This window comes from Lipophrys pholis (genome assembly GCF_963383615.2).
Source record: "Lipophrys pholis genome assembly, chromosome: 1".
NCBI lineage: Eukaryota > Metazoa > Chordata > Actinopteri > Blenniiformes > Blenniidae > Lipophrys > Lipophrys pholis.
Genome location: NC_137635.1, coordinates 9332373 through 9353209, shown reverse-complemented (window position 1 = coordinate 9353209; position 20837 = coordinate 9332373). Strand labels below are relative to the sequence as shown.

Sequence of the window (20837 nt, the reverse complement as noted above, 5' to 3'; positions counted from 1 at the left end):
CCAGATGTCAGCAGGCTGGTGAAGCTTTAAACCCTCACAGTTAACGCTGACTCATGATTTCAGGATATTAAAAATGGCTTCCCTCTCTCAATCAGCCTTGGAGCAAGGCACTTAACCCCCGGCTGCTCTTGTGGATCTTCTCTGCAGGGAACCAAACAGCTCTGAGTGAACGTGAGGTGAGGAGCGGGTGATTCTCCTCTCTCCTCTCCTCTCCTCTCCTCTCCTCTCCTCTCCTCTCCTCTCCTCTCCTCTCCTCTCCTCTGACTGCTGCTGTGAACATGTGCAGCTTCTCTGCTTCCATCCTTCAGTCCTTCCGTCCTTCAGCAGGGATTCACCCACAGCATTCTGGGTAACCGCCTCAGTGGAAAGGCTCGCCACGTTGATGTGGTGCTAACGGCCGTGAAATGTGGGGTTCAGGGTGGCAGCTGTGTGGAGAAGGGGGCACGGCACAGCTGCTTCATCAATCACCCCCCCACCCCCCAAGTGACTGCTGGGAAATCTGTGAGTGTGGTTTTAGAGCTGGGAGGTGGAGTTACTCCTCCTGCACCACCCAGGCGTGGTTGTTATATCTCGGGAGCTTTTCACGTTCACGATGCACGACGGAGAGGTGAGAGTCTGACACAGGAGCTGATATCAACTGTATTTAGTTCAACATTGTTGTATTAAGTTAGTTTGAGTTTGAGCTGGGAGACGATTCAGGGCACGTGGAGCTGCTCCGGTCTTCTCTGTGTCTCTGATCTTCAACCTGTTGCAGTCGGAGCTTATTCATTAACTTTCATTTGTTTTACTTCAGTTATTCAGCCTGCATGATGACAAGAGAGAATTCCTGTGATGAAAACAGCGGGGGGGATTTGTATCTAAGGCATGAAAATGTTCAAGAAAACGTCGGCCGTTGCGTGCAGGCCACGGTTGGACGTCCGTGGCCACGGGATATCAAAACAACCAGTGCAAAGCCAAGTAGGTAAACAACAACAGAGGATTCATACAGATGGTGAGATATTTAAAAATTGCGGGCTTGTCGAGAGTTGCGTAAATGACTGACCAATCAGCAGACTGCTGCGTTTTACTTCTCCTTGTCGGATCCGTTCTGTAGTGCTGGGTACCCCAGCAGAAGTTGTGATGAAAAATCGTAACCCTTTTACGGTTCTTTCGGTACCATCCACAACTTTTGCAGTGGGGACGCACGAAAACCCGAACTCTATCGTCCCGTTCCGGCACATTGTGTGCAGTGGAAATGGAGCTCAAGATGGATGAGGTGGTGTAGTTTTGTAGTTTGGTCAAACGGGAGCTTGTTGCCAGGCAACACATCTGCAAATCAGGTAAATCAGCTCATGATCGTCACGAGACTGAATTCATCCAAAGACTTGTTGTGGTTTCTTGTGGACGATTGTAGAAATAGTCATGTGGTAGAGAGTTTGATGTAACAATAAAACCAACAAGAAGTGTCACAGAGTCAGTGTTCTGGATGGAGTGTTTCCATGGTAACCACTGAGCACACAACCTGTCAGTTGCTGCTGCTGTACAGTAGTTATTTTTGATTGTTTCCATGGTAACCACTGAGAGGTGATCTATGAACACAGTTTGACTTATTGATTGCTCTTATGTACAGATGTGTATCTGCACCAGATTCCCAGTTTTGGCAGGAAGTCTCAGGGTCGACGTTGCAAGTTGGAATATCTTTCTCAGTCTTTCTGTCAAAAGCGTCAGAACAGGCAGTGACTGTGTTTCCCTGTCCTGTCGAGTCTCTGGTTGTTCAGGTCCCACAGCTTCATAAAGACGCAGCTTGAGGCTGAACAGGTTAAACCATGAAGAGTGAAGGGGTGAAGCTGTTGACCTCTGATGATGAGCTGCTCTCATACCAGACATGCTGATTTGAACCGAAGGGGATTTTAAAGCTACGTGGCTCCAACATGCAGGAGAGTCTCACACATTCCAGATTTACTGGTGGATTTACTCTTAACACATAAACAGATTCGTCTCTACAACAGCTATGCGGAGAAACTTGAGCCTCTCCTTCGTTGTACAGTTGCACTACTTGAAATAAATGCTTTGTGTGTGATAGTTTCCATAAGAGCTGCAACTTCAGCCGCTGTGGAGACATTTCACCACAAAACAGTGTTCAGTGTTGAGTGACAACCACAGCTGGAGGACGAGTCTCCTGCTGCAGAGGCAGATTCAGGCTGTTCTCTCACTTCCTCTGTTTGAGTGGTGTAAGGCTGGTGATGTCTGGGGGTGGGGGTGTAAGAGTGGTGGTGTAAGGCTGGTGGTGTCCTGAGGTGATGGTGTAATAGTGGTGGTGTAAGGCTGGTGATGCCCTTGGGTGGTGGTGAAAGAGTGGTGGTGTAAGGCTTCTGGTGTAAGAGTGGTGGTGTCCCCGGGTGGTGGTGTATGGGTGGTGGTTTTGTTTGTAAGAAGCTGATGAGGTTCCAAGTAACACCAAACAGGAGATGTAGGCAGGGGAATCAGGTAGAGGTAGGGGGAGGCTGATGGAGGCATGGGGAACCAGGCAGAGGTAGGTGGAGGTAGGGGGAGGCAGGTCAAGTCGTTTCAGGATCACAGAGTTATAACAATATAAAACAATCCGCCTCCTTTGCTTGATCAACAATTAAAACCTGATTGTTTGAATAATGACCCCCATTACCCACAATCCTCCTCTCCTGTTAACGGTAGTTATGCTGTAATTTCATCTTCATTTCACACTCAGCAGTGTGTTGGTGATGTCTGCCAGATGTTCACCGCTGTAAACCTGTCTGGTGTGTGTGTGTGTGTGTGCGTGTGTGCGTGCGTGCGTGCGTGCGTGCGTGCGTGCGTGCGTGCGTGCGTGCGCGTGCGTGAGATAATTGTCATTGGAAGCAGAGCAGATAAATGAGCGGTTCAGCTGACGTTTGTTATTAAATCGAGCCACACAGAAGCGATTCAATCTGCGGCGACGAGAAGCAAAGAGAGAAAATCATCATGAGATCGTGATGTTTTACCGTCTGAGTGTTTAAGAGCGACGAGACGCTGATGTTTCCTCACTTTGTTAGAAACATAAAGTCACTGCAGGCCTCTATGCTTCACCTGCGATCGCAGCACATCAGCTTCTATCACTAAACTCACACCAGGACAAAACATGCAAACTTCACCTGGAACGGACTCAAACCTGAATCTTCTCGCTGTGCTCACCGCTCCAGCACCGCGTCATCAAGGTTTCTGGGTTCTGGGTTAAAGCACTCAATAATTTCACAACTTTATCAGGGAATTAGAAAGGGTACGTACGGGAGCGATGGGAAAAAGAATGAAATGACAGAATAAGCAGTGAACAATGGGAGAACATGTGTGAGACTGCTTGTACTACCTCCTGGTCCATGTGTCGGTGAGAATTCTGCTGGAGGAACCTTATCTGCTTTTCTGTTACTCCTCCAATGACAACACACTTTACGCCAACGGGTCATGCATGTTGGAGAAGTTGTGTGGATGGGGGAGCCGGCGGGGGGATGCCTAAAAATCCAAATATTCTGGATCAAAATTAAAGTCATACATCTCAACTTTGTGCAGAACCGGAAAGATTGACAGGACACGATAGATACCTGCTAAAAATACAAACTGCTGCAGCAAAGAAAGCAATAACTCGTAAATGGCTACAGAAAGATTCATCTACACTAGATAACTAGATTGAAGTCATCAAGGAGATTCATGACATGGAAAGACTGACCTCCTTTATACGCCTGCAAAAGGAGTCGTACATTGCAAAATGGACTAAATGAAAGATTTATTTTCAGATATGAGATTGACCGCCCCCCGCTCCCTCATCCCACACATACATACATTACCTCTGTACAATAGTCAAACTCCAAATGCCGTACAATGCCCTGCATTTCCTTGTGTTCATGTAAAAAAAACTAGGAAATTTGACGAATTAAATAAAAAAAAAAAGAGCACCGGGAGACATTTCACTTACAGACTCTCTCCTTGTGTACATTCACATTAATGTAAAAACATCAAGTTCTTTCTAAATTAATGGGCCATTTGTTTCTTAAATCCGTGCAGTTTCTGAAAACCTTTTTGTTTTCTTGTCTCATAGCCTCTCAGTTTCTATCACACTCATTTTAATGGATTGATTATTGTTAACAGCCGTAGGTTGAGAATGAATCATCACATAGTAATAATAGTTTGTTTATACTATATTGTTGTTTTTAGTACTTGTGGATGTGGAACACATGTAAAATGTATTCTTATGATTATATTGATGATAATGGTTATTATTATTGTTGGTATAATAATAATAATAATAGTTTAATAATAACAGCATTTATGTGACCCATAACCCCCCCCCCCCCCCCCCCCCCCCCCCCGCCCTCAGGGGGGCAGTTGAAATGGAGACGGCGTTCCTCTGGCCGATGCCACGCTCAGTATTCAGGCTGCTGCGTCTCCTCCAGGACTTCCATCGTGATTATTAAGTGTTTGATGCAGCGTCAGAAATGATTCCTCATCAGTCCAATAAAACACAGAAGATGAAAGAAGCGAGACGATTTCAGCTTTTAATCTTCCAAGTGTGGACGTGCAGAGGAATCCTGATGCTCTGAACGGCAGCGACGCTGCTCATCACCCCTCAAACAGCACCGAGAGGCTTTTTCATTTTAAATGTCTGACTCTAATTCTCTGTTTTTGTATTTGTTGTGGTAATATAAACACTTGGAATCTCCTCCATGACACTGCAAATCAATTTCAGCTGTGAAACCGCAGCTCAGATCTCATGAAATGTGAGAAATCATCTCTCTGCTTCCTCCTTTCTTCCACTGATCGCTGAGTCGCAGCCACCGACTCATTCATGCAACTTCTGGATCAATTTATGCAAATCAGACACTCAGACTGGTGAAATCCAGCTGAGGCAGAGGTGAGGCCAGGGTCACTTGGACAGGTGAGGCAGGGTTCGCCTGGACATGTGAAGCCAGGGTCACCTGGACATGTGAGGACATATGAGGCCAGGGTCACTTGGAAAGGTGAGGACAGGTGAAGACAGGATAACCTGGACAGGTGAGGACAGGTTCACCTGGACTCTTATGATGCAGCGGCCCCGTCTAGCTTGGACTCTCATAATAATAATAATGCAAAGGTTTTATAGAGCGCTATTCTGGACACTCAAAGATGCTTTACATTGCATTATTTATTCATTCCATACTCAATGGTGGTAAACTACTTATGTAGCCACAGCTGCCCTGGGGCAGACTGATGGAAGTGAGGCTGCCATTTTGTGTCATCGACCCCTCCAACTACCACCAGCCACTCACTCTCACACTGCATGATGCAGCGGCCTCAGCTTCCCTGGACTCTCATGATGCAGCGGCTTCATCTTGCCTGGACTCTCATGATGCAGCGGCTTCATCTTGCCTGGACTCTCATGATGCAGCGGCTTCATCTTGCCTGGACTCTCATGAAGCAGCGGCTGAGAGTTGGAGACGGTCTGCCAGCAAGGATTCATTAAACCAACCGGCTGCAGCAGCTTCTGATGAGAGCTGCTTTGGTTTGTTCTCTTGAGCGTTCAGGTCACAGGAGGAAGACGGCCAGGTGACTGTGGAGATGCAGTGAGGCCGCCAGCGTCACGGTGCTCGTGTTTGCTCAGGTTTTAAATTGATGGAAGTGAGCGGAGTGTGCTCGGGGCTGGTGCACTCCCTCACAGAGTTTCTTCACCACAAATGATAATTCCTGAAAACTTCGACCACAGTGGAGATTTTGTCTGTGTCTGTGTGCATGCAGGTCCATGTCAATGAGCATTTTGTTTGTAAACGTAGAGGGAGAAAAACATGTGCTTTGTTTCCCGTATCTCTGCCCTTCATCACATTTCTTCCTCTTTATCTTCTGACCTCTCTTCTCTTTTCCCCACAGTCTCGAACGCCTCGTGTGACACGACTGAGCCCGACGCAGCCGGCGCTCGCTGACCAGGCCAGCAGGGTTTCCTTCGCCTCAGCCGAGAACTTGGAGACCATGTCGGAGTCCGACATCCCCATCGGCTTCAACCGGATGAACCGGCTGCGCCAGAGTCTCCCGCTGGCCCGCTCGTCCAGCCAGGCCAAGCTCCGGGCGCCAGGTCAGATCACGATGCTCCGGGCGCCAGGTCAGGTTATGATGCTCCGGGCGCCAGGTCAGATCACGATGTTCCGGGCGCCAGGTCAGGTCAGGTCAGGTCAGGCCGCAAAGTTCCAGGCGCCAGGTCAATTCAATTCCATTCAATTCAACTTTATTTATATAGCACCAAATACAACACAGTCATTTCTAGATGCTTGTAACAGAGAGAAACCCAACAAATCCACATGAGTGACAGTGGAAAGGAAAATCTCCCTCAAACAGGAAGAAACCTTTGCAGAAACGGGAGTCAGAGGTGGAGGCTTTCTGCTGGCCGGTTGGGGTGAGAGGATAGAGGAGAGAAAAGGATAGGATAGACAGACAGATTGGGGTAGATTAAGACCCAGCCCGGGCAGGGGTAGGGGTAGGGATTCACACCCTTTCACACCCGCAGAAACAACAAATCCACCACTGAAACCTCTTAAGAGCGGATTTAAGTTTCCTCCGTCTTATTGAACGTATTTTCCCTGTGGCCTACACATGACGTCCAGCTCGGACTGATATCTGACCACTGTCGAGCTCCATCTGTGAGTCCTGCTGGATCCTCTCCACAGAGTCAGAGCAGTCGGAGTAGTCAGATCACACAGGATGGTGCGTTTGGTCGTCAGATGGGTGCGTTTGGTCGTCAGATGGGTGCGTTTGGTAGACAGGAGGGTGTGTTTGATCCTGAAGTGACTGAATTATTCCTGATCTATTGAGGAAGGCTTCCCTCTGGTCCTCTGAAGGTTTGTGTGATTTGGGACTCCAAGATGTTACCGGAATGTCTTTTCAGTCCTGGAATGTTCACACAGTCACCAGTTCACCGCTCTCAATAAATCCTGAGCACAAGTATCTGTGCCTCACCAGAGCTGCAGGTACAGATACCGTGACCCAGACTTGGCTGAAATCCTCACATTGTTCTGCTTTAACATCAACTTCGATGTTCTGAAATGTCCACGTAGACTTCTGTCCGTCATTCATCCTCCACACTGATTCATTGAGCTCGGCGTGGAGCGACACAGGTCAGCTGTCCACAGGTGAAGATTACACCCTGGACCGGTCAGCAGCCCATCAGACACACGACGACACGTTGTGTATATATGTTGTGTTTATATATCTTATTTACTCGGTGTATGTTGCAACTGTGCAGTTTCTCTGAACTTGTTTCTCTTACATTTCTGGAATATAGTTTTGCGGCTGTTGTCTCTCTGTCTGACTTCCTGTTCCCGCTGTTAGCATTAGCATTAGCATCACCCAGTGTTTTATTGGTAAACTTCCCGTTTCCTGGAGAAGCAGCACAAAATGTCTTCTACATTCAGTCACAACGACGGCTTCACCACCAGCTTTAATCTGTGACTAGCATTAACACGTTAAACAACCCGTCTGCTCAGCTGTTTATGCTGCTGGTTCTGGTTTTTATTCCTTCATAAACTCGTACGTGTTCTACTGTCAGAGAAAAGCATCTGATCTGAAACAGAAAGCTGCTGTGTTGTTCAGATTTTGAGTTAACAAACGTTGTGTGTTTACAGCCCAGTGAAGAAGAATCAAACCGTTTGTAATGTGATCAATAGTCTGAAGAGAAGATGGCAGCAGCTCCTTCGTCCATAAATCCACTGAGTGAAAAAGAAACTGTGTTTTATCAAACTCTGGACTTTAAAGGTCTCAGAATGTCTGATTAATGTTTCACTGCTGAAACATTTACAGTTCGAACTCGACATTTAGATCAATGCTACACACACACACACACACACACACACACACACACACACACACACACACACACACACACACACACACACACACACACACACACACACACACACACACACACACACACACACACACACACACACACACACACACAGACTTTAGACAGTAACTGAACTCTAAACTCCATTTTAAGCCTTTTATAGTGAAACTTTTAGTTTGATTTATTGATTCTGATCTCTGTTGATTTTTACTCTCAGTAGTTCACTTAGTTCCCACTTTAATGGAAAGAGTTGATGTTCCAGAATAAATGAAGTATAAAATCTCTTTTTTTTTCTATTAAAACACATCAACAAAAGAGGCGTGTCTTAGATTTGATTGACATTTTGAGTAACCAATCAGAGAGAAGTTATGTTTTGCACCGTGTGCTTGTATGTGACCAGGTATCCACGGTATTTGAACGTGGTTGTTTCAGAAGAGGAACATTAACAGATACCTGTCCCTCCATGCAGGGATCCTGTTCCTGCAGCTCGGGGAGGAGACGCGCCGGGTTCACCTGACTCACGAGCTGACCAGCCTAGACACACTGAGGGCGCTCATCGTGCACATGTTCCCCCAGAGGCTCACCATGGCCATGCTCAGGTATGGCCACAGGAAGTGATGTCACAGATTCAGGTTGGACCACAGGAAATGATGTAACAGATTCAGGTAGGACCACAGGAAGTAATGTCATACAAATTCAGGTATGACAACAGGAAGTGATGTCACTGGTTCAGTTTGGACCACAGGAAGTGATGTCACGCGGATTCAGGTAGGACATCAGGAAGTGAGGTCACGCGGATTCAGGTAGGACATCAGGAAGTGAGGTCACACAGATTCAGGTAGGACATCAGGAAGTGAGGTCACACAGATTCAGGTATGACAGTGATATTAGAATTGTATATTGGTCAGAAGAAAATAAATGACAAAAAATTAAATAAAGGACAGCTGTCTAAATTAAATGATAAAATCTGAAGTACAATAAAGACGTGACGAATAAAAGGCTGATGAGCAGGAACGTCAGCAGCTGTTTTCAGGACCAAAATGATCCCATTTTTCAAAATAAGTGGGTCCAAAAATCAATGTTTATTTTCAGCAAGCTGTTAATTATAGATTATGTGAACGATGCCGCTCAGTTATTATCTGCAGGAGCTCTGAACTCAAGCTCACAGCAACCCTACATCTGTGACGAGTTTCACATCTGATTGTTTCTGTTTCATTTTCTAATTACGAGCAGCTCGCATAGTTCCCCCCATCACACACACACACACACACACACACACACACACACACACACACACACTGCTCCCTTCATGATGCGTCTCATTGTGTTTGGATTCTTCTGGACTCTCAGGTCTCCCAGCACGGCTCTGCTCATCAAAGATGAGACCCGGAACGTGTTCTACGAGCTGGAGGATCCCCGGGACGTTCAGGACCGCTGCGTCATCAAGATCTACTGCAAAGAGCCGGTGTACGGCACGTACCCCGGACACCACAACCCCCACCTGGCCAACGGCGACCTCCGAGTGAGTGTACGTCTGACTCCATGACCTGCAGACAAGCCATCATCCATCACATTTCAGAGTCACAAACCAACCAAACAACCACAGAGAGAACATGCAAACTCTCCACACAAAGACCCACGATCAAACCTGGACTTATTGATGTTACCTGGCAGTGCTAACCACTGCCACACTGCGCCACCTTAGGTACAGCTCTTTACCATTTTTAAATTAATTTCACTAAAGCTACACAGTTATTAATATTATTAATAACAACATCACTAATAAGTAATATTCGTTAAATAAAATACATGATGGTTGTTTAAATAATAAAAACTAGAAACTACACATAATTATGACAACACAATTACAACGATGCATGAAAATACTAATAAGATAGCTCAAATAAATTAACGTAAAGTTATAAAGGATAATAAAAATGACACAGCACTAACAGAATAGAATTGTATTAGAATACAACAATCAAATACATAAAAACAATACAATTTTATTATTTATATAAAAAGAGAACTCATCAACAAAAATAGAAAAAAAACCACTGTTGATCACATTCACACTCATCAATATACATAATCAGTTTCCAGGTTCCCACCAAAACTCTGATTCAGCCTTTCAGCCTCATAATGTTATGGCTCAGTAGTGCGATTATTTTCGGCTGATCACAAACTGTTTTTTACGTCAAATAATGATTCCAAGCAGAACATATTCAGTGAGAGGATGAATCATTTGAATGTGTGAGTTTGAGTCAGGTTCCAACAAAGACCAACATGGTCCAAGATTGTTATCCAGCAGTTCCAGACAGGAAAAATCAGGAAAAAGGCAAGATTATAATCCAATCCTAATCGGACTTTAAAGACCAAGAGAATAAAAGATAATTATCTGAAAACTGAAAAAGAAAATTTAAAAATTAATAAAATGTAGCTGTCCTGCAGGACTTTGCTCTGCTGGAGGTAATTTATCTGGATCTCAGTGAGAAACCAGGCTGAAAGAAAAACTGTAAAGAAAAGTTTCACGGCGTTGTTAAATAATGTTTGAATTAATGCTGAAGATCGCCACATCTTCGTTTTGTCTTAAAAACCGCTGGTCAGCGCTCCCAAAAATGAGTTTAATGAGTCAGATTGACTCTTGCTGGTGAGAAGCTTCCATCTACTTCATAAATCATCTGCTGGCTGAATAAATGAGCATCAGCAGGATTAGAGAGATTACTAATCCTGTGTGCGTTTCTCACAGCCGCAGTGTTTTCACCATAGAGCTGCATTTTGTTGCAGTCTAATTACAGTAATTATTGAAATGAACAGGCTTTAATCTGGCGTGTTACAGAACGCTGCTTTTCATTGATGAAATAAATCATAAAGTAGACTGACATGACAGAGTCGATGTACACCGTGAAACCCTGTGAAACCCTGTGAAATACTGAGAAACACTGAAATACTGTGAAACACAGTGAAATACTGGGAAACAACAGGAAATGCCAAGAAACACAGAGAAACACTGTAAAACAGAAGCACTGTAAAACACAGGGAAACACAAAAAACCACCATGAAACATCCGTCTGAATGCTTATCAGCCTAAATGTTTTACACACGGTTGACATTTTGTTGCTGCCGGTCAAGTGGCGGTGGTGTGGGTGTTTACACGCCTGTACGTGCGTCTGCCTTCCTGCCTCTGTGATTTGTAACTACCCGCCGATGTTTTGGAGGTCATCCGCTCTCTCGGGATCGACCACCGTCTCCGGCTGTGAAACCCACCGAGCGTTTTACGGCCTTATCAAGCCGCCGGCTCACCTCGGCTTTTATGTGTGAGAGGGACAATGGCTGCTTCCATCACGGCCAAGGTGACCACGAGGACGTGTGTTTTACCCACACTGAGGACAGTCGCACTGTGAAGACAGTCGCACCGTGAGGACAGTCACATGGACTTTGGGGGTCCTCGAGGTGACTGTGGAGGTGGCAGAGTGATCAGTGATAGACGTCTGGTGACTGTGGAGGACGGAGAGTGGTCAGGATAGGCGTCTGGTGACTGTGGAGGACGGAGAGTGGTCAGGATAGACGTCTTGTGACTGTGGAGGACGGAGAGTGGTCAGGATAGACGTCTGGTGACTGTGGAGGATGGAGGGTGGTCAGTGATAGACGTCTGGTGACTGTGGAGGACGGAGAGTGGTCAGTGATAGACGTCTGGTGACTGTGGAGGACGGAGAGTGATCAGTGATAGACGTCTGGTGACTGTGGAGGACGGAGAGTGGTCAGGATAGACGTCTGGTGACTGTGGAGGACGGAGAGTGGTCAGGATAGACGTCTGGTGACTGTGGAGGACGGAGAGTGGTTAGGATAGACGTCTGGTGACTGTGGAGGACGGAGAGTGATCAGTGATAGACGTGTGGTGACTGTGGAGGACGGAGGGTGGTCAGGATAGACGTCTGGTGGCTGTGGAGGACGGAGGGTGGTCAGTAATAGACGTCTGGTGACTGTGGAGGACTGAGGGTGGTCAGTGATAGACGTCTGGTGACTGTGGAGGACGGAGATTGGTCAGTGATAGACGTCTGGTGACTGGAGGACGGAGAGTGGTCAGTGATAGATGTCTGGTGACTGTGGAGGACGGAGAGTGGTCAGTGATAGACGTCTGGTGACTGTGGGGGTCTTGGAGGTGGGCTGAAATTGGATGCTGTTGCTAAGATACCACATGAGGACGATGGCGGTAGCGTCTGCTGTGAGGACGTCCACTGGGTGTCGTTATACGAGGCTGAAGGTTATTACATGGAAATATTGGCTTTTCGATTTGCATCGTCTCCAGAATATGGCTGTGTGCGTCACATGTTACCTTGTCGTCTTCTGTGTTTTTCTGGCTGTTTCTCTCCGACGCTGTTTCAACTCTGCTCCTCCTCCTCTTCCTCCTCTTATCTTCTGGTCTTTCTTGTCTGTTTCGCCGTCCTCACTGACATTTGGGATTGATGCCAGAAGATAATCCTTTTATTCTCAGCCCATCAGTGTAATCACGTGCAACTTAAACTGCACTTCAGGACCCAGTTCTGAGTCTTTCCTGTCAATCATGAAGCTCCATCTCTGAGCCGGTGGACGTTCCAGTAAACTGCTCTCATTTACTGCGATAAGGACCCTGTTTGAACTAGGACGAAGTTTAATGCATCCGTTCCGATGTAGTGATGCAAGTTTGTAGATTTAAACTTTTTACTGTTAAAATCTTTTGAACCAATGAAATATCAAGATTTAAATTAGAGTCATCAAATATTATTCAAGGACAAGCTGAAGTTGTTTCCAGTCTGAAGAAAAGAAAAATGTTTCTGAACTTGTAAACATAAATAATAGTCAATGTTATAAAAGGCCGTCACCATTTTATTCAGGAATAATCCATTTTCTTCTCAGACTGAATGTTGGTAAAGCAACTGGGTAGAATAAATTCACTCGTTTGGTTTTCAGGCTAAAGCTGCGAGTAAATATGTGGAAATCAGCACAGAGATTTCTAAGCAGTCAGTCTGGTGTTTTTCAGTGTAGAGTTCAAAATGTTGTTTATCGTCTGAATTAAAGCAGAAGAGAAGTATAAACTGAATGTGAGTGAAAGAACAGACATTTACTTGAAAACTGTCTGCAGGTGAAAAGATCTCTGGAGGTATTAAAAACTAAATCACACTGTATTAAATGTCACATCTGTGATACAACCCAGAGTTTCTGACTGATAACAGAATAGTGTGTGTGTTTTTGTGTTTTCAGAGGGAGATGGTGTGCTCAGTGTGTGTTTGTGTGTTTTCAGAGGGAGATGGTGTACGCTCCTCAGGACTCTCCTCCAAACCGCCGGCTGAGCAACCCTCCCATGTCTTCCCAGCACTCGTCCTCGTCCGCCTCGCCTCCTCAGGGCTCTCCATCCCGGGTGCGCCTGCTCTACGGCGGCGGTCGACCTTCGTCATACGCCGGGCCGCCACACCACACCCACTCTCTACCTCACCCGCACTCCCAGTCCCACCACTCCTCCCCCCACCAGCAGCCGCCGCTCCACCAGCCGCACCACGGCCAGCAGGCCTTCTGCGCCTCGTCCAGCGCCATCCTGGAGCGCCGCGACGTGAAGCCCGACGACGAGGTGGGCGGTTCCCGGAGCATGGTGCTCCTGCGGGGAGACGATCGCGGCGGGGGCGGGATCTACGCCGACCCCTACTCTCTGGGCCCGGACCCCAGCCGGATGAGCCTCGCGGGGGGGCCACACTCCCCCCTGCCGGCCCGGGCCGACCCCTATGGCTCCTTGTACCGCCGCGGAGGAGGCGGGGGAGGAGGTGGGGCCGGGTCCGTGCGCTCCCTCACCTCCTACTCTGCCGCCGCTTTACAAGGAGAGCTGATGGAAAGTGGCGCCCTCTACAGGCCGGGAGGCCCGCTGTATAATGACGCCTACGCTGCGTCAGTGCTGGCCATGGGGCTGCGGGTGGCCCCGCCCTCCTCGCCGCAGAAGATCCCCGACATGAGGGACTCCTATGGGGGCACGATGCCCGGCCGGGGGTCTCCGGGGAGGCAGAGTCTTCGACGGGACTCCATGTCCTCCTCAGTGTTCGGGGACAGTCCCAAAGCCCGGGGCCAGGGCCCGGGACTCGGCCTCACCTCCGAGCAGCTCTGCCTGATGGCCGGGCCGGGGGTGGACGGCGGGGGGCCCGGAGGCTTCGGATCACCTCTGATGGGGAATGAGACTGAAACCAGGTAGGATGTCTCCGTGTTGGCTTCAATAATATTTAAATTAATTCAATAATATTCATGATAGTAATGATAATACACAACGAAACAGACTTCTGAAGGGCCGATTCCCCAATTCTTCTCACTCTCACCACCTGTCTGAATAACATTCCTATCACTTAGTTTAATAACCGTCGCATTGGTTCTGGTATATCGCTGCATGTTTTGTTGTTGGTGATTCAAACTGATTTTTCATCAAAGCGAGTTGGCCAAAGTACACACAAATAATGAAAACACACAAACTGAGAATTAAAGCTGCTCCCATCAAAATCAATGAAAAATAGCTTTATTGCATGCGCTAATAGTCATCAGTGTTAACCCTGGCAGTAAATGTACCTGGTTTTGTATGTTGGTGTGATTGGCTTTACTGTAATGTTGCAGTGTTTGTTAAAGGAGGCTTCAAGCTTTGGTACCACGTCACTGATACGTAGGCTCATGAGAAGCAACACACGTCTCTGTCTGATGTGTTAATGACATGACGAGAGCTGCAGGGGTGTTAATGCAAAAAAACAACTTATTTTAAGTTGTTCATAAGCTCTGAACTGAGCTGTTCAGAGCTCAAAGTGAAGCTTCTGTTCACATTTATGTGAAACATGCTGGTTACAGTTACGGTGTTGGTCACAGTGTTGGTGATGATGTTGTCACAGTGTTGGTCTCGGTGTTGTCGGAGTGTTGTTACAGTGTTGGTCACGGTGTTGTCGTGGTGTTGGTCACAGTGTTGTCACTGTGTTGGTCACGGTGTTGTCACAGTTTTGGTCATGGTGTTGGTCACAGTGTTGTCACTGTGTTGGTCATGGGGTTGTTACAGTGTTGTCACAATGTTGTCACAGTGTTGTTGCAGTGTTGTCACTGTGTTGCTCACGGTTTTGTCACAATGTTGGTCTCACTGTTTTCAGTGTTGCTTAATGTGTTGTTTCAGTGTTGGTCACATTGTTGTCACGGTGCTTGTCAGGGTTGGTCATGGTGTTGGTCAGTGGTGGTCATGGTGTTGATGACAGTGTTGTTACAGCGTTGGTCACGGTGTTACAGTGTTGGTCACAGTGTTGTCACAGTGTTGGTCATGGTGTTGTCACTGTGTTGCTTCCTGTGTTGGTCACGGTGTTGATGACAGTGTTGTTACAGTGTTGGTCAGGGTTGGTCACGGTGTTGATGACAGTGTTGGTCACAGTGTTGGTCACGGTGTTGTTACAGTGTTGGTCACAGTGTTGTCACAGTGTTAGTCAGTGTTGGTCATGGTGTTCTCTGCATGTCTGCTGTGAATCCAGGGAGCGGATGGAGGCAATGGAGAAGCAGATCGCCAGCCTGACCGGGTTACTGCAGAGAGTGCTGAGCAGAGCGCCGGAGGCAGAGAGCCCGTAAGAGAGAGAGAGAGAGACACACACACACACACACACACACACACACACACACACACACACACACACACACACACACACACACACACACACACACACACACACACACACACACACACACACACACACACACACACACACACACACACACACACGTTGTGTCTTTTTGTTATTATATATAAAAAGTCAGTTAGCAGGCTGAGAAACATCAATGTTTATTAACACACTAATAACACACTCAGACAGGTCAGACAGGAAGGATATTTAATACTAACTATACAAACTGATTGACTCCTGACAGTTTTCCCTCAACTCTTTGTTGAGTATCTGCTGTGTGTTTTGTCCTGCAGGGAGAAATTGGAGTCGGCCAGCGACTGTTCAGGGACTGACAGTAAGTTTCACCATGAAACCAGACAAACTGCTTGTTACTGCGCTGCTGCTTGTTCAATATCTCTTCTCTCTCTCACTGAGCCGCTGCTCTTTCATTTTAATTCTTAAAGTCTGTGATGTGATGGCTGCTTCTTCCTTCTGCTGCTCTCTGCTTCCCTCCCTGCTGCTCTGTAACTGCTGCTCTTTATCTGCTGCTCTGTACCTGCTGCTCTGTAACTGCTGCCGTGCTTCTTGTTTTAGCTGGACCAACTAAAAAAAAGAAAGGTAGCTACAGCTCTGTGTGTCTGATACCTGCAACCCCAACACTTGTTTCCCCTGTCTGTCCTGTAACAGCCCCCCTGCCCCCCCACCCCGTTTACCTTGCACCCGAACCCCCCCCCAACTCCGTAGTCCAGTGTAGACCTCTGTCTCCTTCCTCCATGTGAGTTTGAAGGACTGATTCTCTGAAAGCTCCTCATTTCTCTGTTTTCTGTGTCGAGTTGCATTGAATCACAAACAACAGAAGATTATGTTGTTTTTTTTTCCAAACGTTTTCTCTTTCTGTGACTCCTCTGTCATAATTCATACAAAAAGCTTAAAATGCACATTTTAAAATCTCATCAGAGATAAATCGATAGATTTATTTCGTAATAATGTTCAGTTTGCCATTCCAGTGTGACTGTCACCGGTTTTATCTTCGGCTTTCTGTCCCAATGCCACTAAAAGAAGAACTTGTCCCAAAATCTAATGAAGTTGTTGGTGCTGCTGTCCTGAGGCCTAACGTTACTAAATGGACTAAAACCAGCTCTGAGGTCAATCTACATTTGACTCTGGAGTGGAAACTCGTTTTGAGTGAACTTAAAGGAACCCGACTGGATTCAAACCATCGAACTGTCCCTTAAGCTTCCAAGCGGTGTAGTAAGAAACTGTTTAATGGCCTAAATTCAGAATTCAGGGCAGCACAAAATCCCAAGTTAAGACTTGATTCAAGCCAACATTTTCTGTCCTCAGGAACAGATTTCAGGGAAACTTGACGAGTTTTCCTCCCTGTTGAGGTCCATCAGCGACTCTTCCGCCTGAGTGAAGACGCACCGTCGGTCTTCATTAGGTTCAGACGTCACCGCTGGCTGCTTCCGTGGCTTCATGTCAAATCTTCTGACAACTGGACGTTTTCCTCGACGTTCCTCTGAAGCTGTTTGGGTCAGAAAGACGTTCAGACTTCGTCTAGCCGGCTGCAGTCGTCCTGATTTTCAGGATTACCCCTGAGCCAACTGCAGTTTGAGTTCTTGTCGATCTCAGCAAGTCGCACCTCCTCAGACGTGATCAGATTTAGTGTTTACATCACCAGTCAGATCAGATCGGTGCTCAGTCAGATAACTTCACCTCATTTTCACTCCTTTATTAAAGGTGATGATATATTTGACTCGTCCAGCTTGTTATTTTGTCCAGAATTCTACGTCTCCTTCATGTACGTGTCATCAAACTTCATAGTTTAGTTTCATCCAACACTTCGTGGGGGGGGGGGTAGTTTGGTTAAAGGAGGGCCGGCACCTGCATCAAGAAGCTAAACCTCCACAGTGGAAGCCCCGCCCACATCAATAAGCCCCACCCTACCATAGAAGCTCTTCCCCATCATAGAGGCTTCCCTTCCCTCACCCTCCATGCATCACACTGGTTGTCTTTCAGGATAATCTGATGTGGAGATCGTCCTTCATGTCACCTGGATTGGATTGAGTGAACCTGCTGTTTGTCTGCTCCATCCCTGTTTCCTCCCCCTGACCTGTTACCTCCTCCTGACCTGTTTCCTCCCCCTGACCTGTTTCCTCCTCCGACCTGCAGCACTGATAGAAACTGTTCTGAGTCGCTGTGACTGAATCCTGGACACACCAGTGTTCTTATCACTGTAACAGTAGAAAGCATTAACTTTGCCGGTCACAGGACTTGAAATGTCTAAAAACCTTGTTTTGACAAAAGTTAACAGTAACTTTACTTCTGCATGTTGTGTTTCCGTATGAAGGACCAGAGTTAGGAAAAACTCTGATCTGAATCAAATACAACTGCTGGACTTCCTCAAACTCAAGCCACTCACTGTGTGTGTATCTTCTGGTCTGTTGATATTAAAGAAATCTCAATATTTTCATTCTATCTCATGTATTCCAGCCCTTTAAAACCTTTAATTCTCTCAGTGATTTGGAACCGTTTCTATCAGCTCTGTGTTAGAAAGGAAACCTGCTTCAAATAAAACTGAATTTAAGCTCTCTCTCTCTCTGTCTCTCTGTCTCTGTCTCTGTCTCTGTCTCTCTCTCTCTCTCTCTCTCTCTCTCTCTCTCTCTCTCTCTCTCTCTCTCAGTAGCTCTCACGCCCTCCGCTCCACTCGCCCTGATGCCTCCTCCGCCCTCAGGACTCCATCAGCCTGTGACGGTGTCCCGCCTGCAGATGCAGCTCCACCTGCAGGGGCTGCAGCAGAACACCAATGCTCTGAGGAAGCAGCTGTCGCAGCTGCGCAACATGCAGGTACACACACACACACACACACACACACACACACACACACACACACATACATACACACATTAATGCGATCTAAACCATAATCCAGCGTTGCTCATGAAATGATTGTAATTCAAATCAAATGTTGTTCAATATTCAACTAAAACTATTCAAAAGAGAATCTTTCTAAAACTATTGTTAAACAAGTAAGAAAAAAAAGGCTCTTAAGTATTCTGAAATTGAGTTTATAACAAATCAGACATGATTCTAAAACCAGTTCATCACTCATCTGAATTTGTTAAATTTAGTCCGAAATGAGACTAAAAGCAGCAGATTACCAGCCTCACATTCCCCATAAAAACAGTCCAGATTAAATCTAAGATAGCCTCTACATGATCTAGTTCTTCAAGTCCTTAAAAACAAACAAAACTAAATTAGGATGAAATCAATCTTAAACTCTCCTAATACCTCAAATTGTTCTTTAGTCTTCTCAAACTGCACAATACATTTGAAAATGATTCTTAAATCAGACAGAAACTAGTTTAGAATATAAATTACACAATCAAAGTTACACAATGAAACTTGTCCAAAAGTCAAATTAGTCTTAAAACACAAGTCTAAAAGAAATGTATATATCTTGAATTAGTCTAAAACTCAAACTCCATGGAAAATGATGTAATATACATTTAAAACCGATATTCGCACGAGTTAGAAAAAAATAATCTGAAATGAGTTTGAAGTCATCCACAAAACCTTAAAAACTGTTTGATTGTAAAACTGACCCGATTTCATCTGAATGAGTGTAAAAATGATCTTAACCGAATCAAACAACTCAAATGAGTCTGAATTAACGCTGGGATGTGCTTTTCACAGCTGGAGAACCAGGACGCCGTGCTGGCGCTGCTCCGGCAGACCGAGTCCGAGCTCAGCCTCATGATGCTGGACGCCATGCGCACGCAGGAGGACCCGCTCCAGAGACAGCGCCTCCTGGTGGAGGAGGAGAGACTCAAGTACCTGAACCAGGAGGAGCTGCTCATCCAGCAGCTGCAGTGAGTGCACAGGAGGTTCTGGTTCTGGTTCTGGTGATCAGACAGTGAACCAGGTGATCAAACAGTGAGCCAGGTGATCAGACACTGAACCAGGTGATCAGACAGTGAGCCAGGTGATCAACAGGTGATCAGACACTGAACCAGGTGATCAACAGGTGATCAGACAGTGAGCCAGGTGATCAACAGGTGATCAGACAGTGAACCAGGTGATCAACAGGTGATCAGACAGTGAAGTGAGAGGAAACATGTGACGTGTCATCCGCAGCGACCTGGAGACATCGGTGGAGGAGCTGAAGAGGAACTCGTCCGTCAACCACGGGCTGGTGACGGAGCAGGACGTGGAGCAGAAGGCTAAAGAGCTGAGGATGCTGGGAGAGACGCTCACTGAGCTCAAGAGTAAGTCACCTTGTCCCTCATGTGCTTCTTTCAAAGCTTTAGAAACGTTGGAGCTGTTGTCCAATCAGGTCACACTCAGTTTCTCACATTGCTGCGATAATGCACGAGTCCAAAACACTTGATCAGCACTCATAAAACTAAAGAAAAAAACATCCTAAGGAAAAGGTCTGAACAACCAGCCAAAGTCCACAGAAGATCTCAAATCAGCCTGAAATTCATCTGGAGCAAATGAACAAACAATAACATTCAAGACAGAAACAAACACACAAGTCGAAACTGAGTCTGGTGTTGATCAAAACCAACTTCATAAAGTCTGAATCTGGCCAAAAACCACACCAACTAGGCTTCAGTAAGGTTCAGAAAGGGTCTGAAATCCGTTTAAAATGGCTTCAAATTGGTTTCAATTCAGTCAAAAATAAATAAAGAAACTAGTCCAACATTTGTTGTAATGAAAATGAATTATCAGAAAAGATCTGAAATCGGCCCAAATCTTTCAATTTGTCTCAAAAACTCAAAAAAAAAAGGTTTAACAAATGACATTGAGTCTCAAAGAATCTTAAATTCATTAGAATGAAAGTCTTTCTCACAAAAATGTCAATAAATATGAAGAATTTGACGAATCTTCTCTTCCAAAGACACGTTAGTAGAACTGACAGTTAATGTCGTGTGTGTGTGTGTGTGTGTGTGTGTGTGTGTGTGTGTGTGTGTGTGTGTGTGTGTGTGTGTGTGTGTGTGTGTGTGTGTGTGTGTGTGTGTGTGTGTGTGTGTGTGTGTGTGTGTGTGTGTGTGTGTGTCCGGCCTGCAGACCAGTTCCCCGGCCTGCAGAGTAAGATGCGGGTGGTGCTTCGGGTGGAGGTGGAGGCGGTGAAGTTCCTGAAGGAGGAGCCTCACCGGCTGGACGCTCTGCTGAAGCGATGCAACACCATGACGGACGCTCTCAGCACGCTGCGCAGGTAGAGCACCCTGGGAACCGGGAATTCCCACCTCTGAGGTGGGAGCATCCACGTAACCTCAAATGACTGCGTTGTGTTGACAGGCAGGTGACGGAGGGGGTGTGGCAGAGCCCCGACGATCTGAAGAGACCGGAGGACCTGACCCCTGACC

The 20837-nt window shown here is 46.4% G+C and overlaps 1 protein-coding gene across 1 annotated transcript in view; it reads left to right on the top strand.

Moving 5' to 3' along the window:
* The window catches only part of LOC308122430 (SRC kinase signaling inhibitor 1-like), a gene marked incomplete at its 3' end in the record, with an annotated part of 41442 nt that overhangs the window by 15758 nt on the left and 4847 nt on the right, over positions 1-20837 (top strand). The window contains 12 exon segments of the mRNA XM_080484224.1: positions 5866-6067; positions 8301-8430; positions 9182-9353; positions 13113-14041; positions 15340-15429; positions 15780-15820; positions 16060-16083; positions 18152-18312; positions 19162-19337; positions 19603-19733; positions 20539-20686; positions 20770-20837. The exon segment at positions 20770-20837 is cut by the window's right edge and continues 200 nt beyond it. Of these exon segments, the coding sequence (XP_080340350.1) occupies positions 5866-6067; positions 8301-8430; positions 9182-9353; positions 13113-14041; positions 15340-15429; positions 15780-15820; positions 16060-16083; positions 18152-18312; positions 19162-19337; positions 19603-19733; positions 20539-20686; positions 20770-20837 (2272 nt within the window).